Below are 5,623 nucleotides of genomic sequence, written 5' to 3'. Positions count from 1 at the left end.
CAGACTCGGTGGGTTTAGTCTCCTCCCCTGGAAGGGAGGCTGGCCCTGGGCCCCAGACCAGCTCCTGATGCCTGGGGCCTGCCGACGACATCGGGGCTGTGGCACAACCGCTGTCACAGGCCCTAAGCACATTGGACTGCGTGGACCCTTCCTCCATATAAAAACATTAAAAATTAAATGTTATGACTGTCTTGGTTTGAAGACAAATTTAATCCAGGCTGGATGGTACTCATTTTTCTCCTACCTTGATAAGAAACTAAAGCATTCTCTTGGGGCTGCTAAAAGTAGCATGGGTGCTAGGCCCCGCCTCCACCTCGTGCTGGGTAAGTTAGCCCAGGTTAAGCCCTTTGGGTTGCCTGGGTTTAAAATCTAGCTCACCACGTGTGCATGTGCCTCGGTTTCCTCCTCTGTAAGATGGGGATGACTGCAGCGCACACAGGATGGGGCTATGGTCCTGCTCGAAAGAGGCCTGGTGCATAGCAAGCACTGGGCCGGCGGCTTGGTTGTGTCTGAGTTTTCCACCCACCTGTGCAAGAGGCAAGGGGGATGCCTTCTATTCCTGCAATACAGGCAGGAAAACCGAGGTTCCAAGCCGGGGAAAGGACCTGCCCAAGGCCACCTAATATGCCGTAGAACCAGGACTCCAAGGCCACACACCCAGTGACTCCCTGGCCCGGAACAGTGACAGAAGTGGACAGTCAGTGATCCCAGTCACAGACCAGAGCAGGAGGGCGGTTCTGCCTGGGTGGAAACTCAGAGAAACAGGATGGACTTGGCCCTGAGCACTTCCCGGCTGTGAGGACTGAACTTTCTCGCCTCTCTGGGCCTCGGTCAAGTGGGAATGAGAAAAAGACACCAAGAATGACCGGCACCCGCACAGCCGGCACCTCACAGCTTGGTCAATGGATGATTTTTTGGAAAGGGTGGGCAATGAAAAGGGTATGAGAAGAAAGAGCCATGAGAATACCTGCCACACTGCCTGGAAGCAGAGCCCACAGGCCCCAGCTGGCCCCTCCCCAGGGACTTGGCCAAACTGTCAGACCTGAAAGAATCATTGCATCACTGGCACTCAGGGGTTAATCACAGGGAGTGGACTAATTGGGAGGCGTCCTGTGATCAGAGGTGCCCCTGCTGCAGTCTTCTGCTGCCTCGTGTGCTCCTCAGCCCCTCATCTCCCTTCCCCGCAAGCCCGGGATGAAACCTCCCCACGTACTGATGTTCCTTTGCCTCCTGGGTAAGTGACCTTCATGACCTTCATCCTTCTCCTGCCCCATCTGGCAACCCCAAGCTCCTTGGATGCCCCTGAGCCTGGCCTTACCGAGGGCATGGTGGATGCCAAGCACTGGAGGCCGCCCCCTTCCTGCCACCAGGGTGACCCTGAGGCCAGTTTTGCCTGAGCCAGTGATGGCAGGAGCAGAAGGGAGGAGAATGCAGCCTGGGAGAGGTGAGGGGCATGGGCCAGGAGCTGGCACGTCCTGGACAGCACACCCTGGGCTCCCTCTCCTACCCTAGCTTCCATTTTTGGCTCCAACCTGCCAAGGTGGGCAGGATTCAGCCCCACAGCTAAGTCAGGAGCATAGGGAGGAACTCGGGGAGGTCAGCTGAGGCAGTCAGGAGACACGTCCAGTGGCATCTGACGAGACTTGGAGGGACAGAGTGTTCCTGGGTGAGACAGTGGCTGACACCTGGGGAGGACTCATGGCTGGTGGGGAGCCCCTGGAAGGGATGAACGAGTGACATCGTTGTACAGAGAGGAGGAGAGTGGAAGGGGACATTGGAGGGGCCGACACACTGGAGCTGAGGACTAGGGGATGGAGGTGCCCAGGATGTCACTGGCAATATTATTACTTATTACCACAGTTGTTGTTGAGAGTGGGGTGCTTTGGGGAGGTCAGCTTAACTGCACAACTGGAGAAATGCCTGCGATCGGATTTGAGGGGACATCAGGGGAAGTTGGCTGCAGAGAGTGGGGCCCTCCCTCTCCACAGTGGCCCTGGCCACCGGGAACCTGGTCCAGTTCGGGGTGATGATCGAGAAGATGACAGGGAAGTCTGCCCTGCAGTACAACGACTACGGCTGTTACTGCGGCATCGGAGGCTCCCACTGGCCGGTGGACCAGACCGACTGGTGAGGAAGTGGGCTGCAGGGGGCCTCCCTGGGGATGGAGGAGCTGGAGGAGCATCCTGAGAGAAGGGGGGACCTGGGAGGCACCTGGGAAACGCAGGCTGACCTCTCCTCTGGGCTGCTTTGGGCTTGGGGCCCCCAGAAACCCCTGATCCAGCCCAGCCTGGCTCATAGGTCCTCCCAGGTCGACCATGACCCTTACAGGTGCTGCCATGCCCACGACTGCTGCTACGGGCGTCTGGAGAAGCTGGGCTGTGAGCCCAAACTGGAAAAGTATCTTTTCTCTGCCAGCACACGTGGCATTTTCTGCGGTAAGTGGACTGCCCTGAAGTGACCCAGACACCCTGTGGTGAGGTGGGCAGAGGCAGCTGAAGGCAGGAAGCCGCTCTGGGCCTTATCAGACCCAGACCCCAGACTGGAGGCATGGGGTTTCCGGTCACCATATAATAGTGGAGACCCACATGTTCACCGGGTACCCGGGCCAGAGAAGCCGGTGGCCCACCAGTGCAGTGCTCGGGTCCAGGCATCTCCCTACCCACAGGCACCTCCCAGCTCTGGCCTCTCGAAAGAAGAGCAGAGGGGGCTGAGTCTAGCCAGGGCCCAGCAGGGCCTCAGCAGGAGCTAAAGGTGAAGTCCCTAGGACAGAGCAAGCTGGGGCTTTGACTGGGGACAGCAGACGTGGTTTCCAAAGGCTGACTCCTCACTGGGACTGTCAGGCTGGTCTTATCTGCACAACTTTGCCATGTCCAATGCCCACTTGGACCAGTTAGTTTTCCTTTGGTCCCGGGCCCAGGAAAGGAGCCCAAACCAAGTGAAAGTGTGGAGGGACCCCTGATGAGAGAACCAAGCTTTCTCCCTGCCACAAGGCCGGGAGCGGCCTGGGAGAAGGGCAGGGCCTGGTGGGCAGGTGGTGCAGCATGGAAGGGTTTGGAGGTCACAGGAGAAGACTCGGGTCTCTCAAGTGTGTCCTGGGGGCGGGGCAGAGCTGACCAGGACCACAGCGGCAGAGCTGGCTCCGTTTCTTCTGCAGCCGTCCCCTCGGCAGGGCAATGTGCTAGGTGGTGAGCTCCCTGTTGCTGGGAGTCCATGCGAGGCAGGAGCAGCCACCTGCCGGGTAGGGCTGAGAGGCTGAGTTAGAGGAGGAAGCAGATGGGTGGCGACGGGCTCCGGATCCTACCCTGGGCTTCACCTTTCACCAGCCTGTGACTTTGGACAAGTGATGTAATCCCTGGAAAGCCTGTTTCCTCATCTATAAAATGGAAAGGATCTTACCCACTTCCGCAGCTCAGTCCAGCTCTTAGAAAGAGCCCCCCAAAAGAGGCTGACCCGCTCAAGGTTGACCCGCTTAAGGTTGACCCACTCGGCGATAAGTCCCTTCCAGCCCTGAGTGTTGCTGACACAGCAGGCGTGGCAGAGCCCTGGTGGGAGGCGGAGACCATCCTTCAAGCGGGGAAACGAGGCACCTGGCCTGAGCTGTGAGACACAGTCACGGGGACAAAGAGGAGCCAGAGCCGCAGTGGGCAGAGGTGACAGAGGCGGCTGCAGCAGAAAGAGGAGGAACCTCTGGGCCCCGACAGAGCTGATGCCAGCTGGCTCTTGGGAGGGCAGGTCAGGGTAGAAGTCTGATTCCCAGGCTGGGCAGGGCAGACAACTGGGGTCTCTCTACTCCGATGAGCACAGGAGAGGGCCCTGAGCAGACCCCAGCTTTGGTTCCAATGGCCTCCGACCTGGGCCCACGTCGCTCTGGGGCACACATAGCCATCAGATTGAGTTGCTGTCATTTCATAGCTGTCCTCTCTGCTTGATGGCCACAGTCTGCCATCAGCAACGCATCACACAGGGGTGCAGGGGTTGCCTAGAAATCCTCCTGGCTGGGGGCAATGACAGTTAGTGAACCAAGCAGTGTCCCTAAGGCAGGGGAGAGCTAAGAGCAGTCGGCGTGGGCTCGGGAGAGCAAGGAGGGACAGCGACGGCAAGCTCCCAGCCTCCCCTGTCCTGAGCTACAGTACGCCCCGCCCTTGTCTCTTGTCACCATCCCTGAAACAACCCGGGACCTTGGGCTTCCATCAGAACGGAGTGGTCCAGGTCATGAACGTGGACCTAGGAGCAGCCAAGAGCTGTCCCATTCATGTCCTGAGCCTCTTTGGTTCCTGACTCACTTTGTCCCATCCAGCCGGCAGGACCGCCTGCCAGCGGCTGACCTGCGAGTGTGACAAGAGGGCTGCCCTCTGCTTTCGCGACAACCTGGGCACCTACAACCGCAAATATGCCCATTACCCCAACAAGCTGTGCACCGGACCCACCCCACCCTGCTAAGGCTGTGCTCAGCCTCCTCCCTGCCCCTCAAGGTCCCACCAAAAGCTGCTGTAGTCCCAGGCCTGGGGAACATTGACATCAAAGGTCCTCCCTCTGGAAAATTCCTTTCCTGCAAACCCATCCCTGCCTGAGAGTTCAGAGAGGTGGCCTGGACCATCACTAGCCTCCCAGGCTACCCCTCCTCTGTAGGAAGAACCCTGCCCCAGGAGCCATGGGCCCTTCAGCACCCAGGAGACTGTCACCCACTCCTGGGATCTCAGCTCCCTCTTCTGAATAAGTGAAGAATGTTTTCCCATAATTCTAATATTCTTCGATTCTTAGATTCTATCCATCGTTCTAGGATTTAATTCCCTACAGTTTCATCCATTCATTATTTCTCTCATCACCTACCTTGTGCCAACAATGTGCTAAGCCCTGGAATCAGTGGGAACAAGTCTGACACGGGTGGCCCCGCCTGCGATTCCGGCATCAAATTCTCTTCATTTTCCATGACACTAAGTTTCTGTGACTCTCTTTTTCTAACATCCTACAATCTTATTCAAGATAATGCAGTCTCTGGAAGGAATATTGCTGGCCATATGGTTTAATGTGAAAAGCATGAAAAATACCAACCTAAAAATATTGTCCCCACTGTGTCATCAGGCCTCAAATCCCCCCCACTGGCAAAGATTAAGAGTGAGAAGCAGCTTTAGATCGTCTTATCCACACCCCTTCTTTGATAGACAGGCCCCTGGGGGCCAGAGAGGGGACGTTCTACCCGAGGGGGTGTCCTCACTGCCTCCCTGGCCCTTCGTTTCTTCACGACGTTGTCCTCAGCCACCCACGCTCACGTATGGCCGTGTTAGCCAGGCCTGCTGGTTGTCATCTTGGAAAGACCAGCGTGTCCAGGGCAGTTCAGCTGTGAGGACACAGGAAGAGGAGGAGGAGAGTTCAACATGGAGGGGCTGACTCCAAACTCCTGATTCTGAAGCCGTGAAGAATGTAGTGCACCCAAGGATTCCCACCAGGAGGAATGGAGCCTATTCCGGAAGCAATTTATTTCAGCAGATGTTACTTCCAAAGATGGAATTATCTATTATACGCTGATGAACTCTTAAGGGACTGGGATTCGCCTGCTCAATGGCACAAAGCACCTGCCAATGCACTGCACAGGGCAAAGCTCACACTCAACAAATGTCCACTC

At 57.0% G+C, this 5,623-nt stretch overlaps 1 protein-coding gene across 1 annotated transcript; it reads left to right on the top strand.

The window, feature by feature from the left end:
* The first annotated feature begins 1,147 nt into the window (after nucleotides 1–1,147).
* PLA2G2E (phospholipase A2 group IIE) lies at nucleotides 1,148–4,898 on the top strand. Its single transcript, XM_017503358.2, has 4 exons — nucleotides 1,148–1,234; nucleotides 1,989–2,127; nucleotides 2,329–2,435; nucleotides 4,298–4,898. The coding sequence occupies exons 1-4, from the start codon at nucleotides 1,195–1,197 to the stop codon at nucleotides 4,438–4,440; spliced, it is 429 nt and encodes a 142-aa protein (XP_017358847.1). The 5' UTR covers nucleotides 1,148–1,194; the 3' UTR covers nucleotides 4,441–4,898.
* Nucleotides 4,899–5,623: the final 725 nt, after the last annotated feature.

Source organism: Cebus imitator, unplaced genomic scaffold (genome assembly GCF_001604975.1).
Source record: "Cebus imitator isolate Cc_AM_T3 unplaced genomic scaffold, Cebus_imitator-1.0 Scaffold15, whole genome shotgun sequence".
In the NCBI taxonomy this organism is placed as follows: domain Eukaryota; kingdom Metazoa; phylum Chordata; class Mammalia; order Primates; family Cebidae; genus Cebus; species Cebus imitator.
The sequence above is the reverse complement of the archived record's forward strand: the minus strand, read 5'-3'. Positions and strand labels throughout refer to the sequence as shown.

Coding starts and splice junctions, on each gene's coding strand:
- PLA2G2E (XM_017503358.2), top strand. CDS start 1,195: ATGAAACCTCCCCACGTACTGATGTTCCTTTGCCTCCTGG. Junction 1,235..1,988: donor GATGTTCCTTTGCCTCCTGG/GTAAGTGACCTT, acceptor CCCTCTCCACAG/TGGCCCTGGCCACCGGGAAC. Junction 2,128..2,328: donor CCGGTGGACCAGACCGACTG/GTGAGGAAGTGG, acceptor TGACCCTTACAG/GTGCTGCCATGCCCACGACT.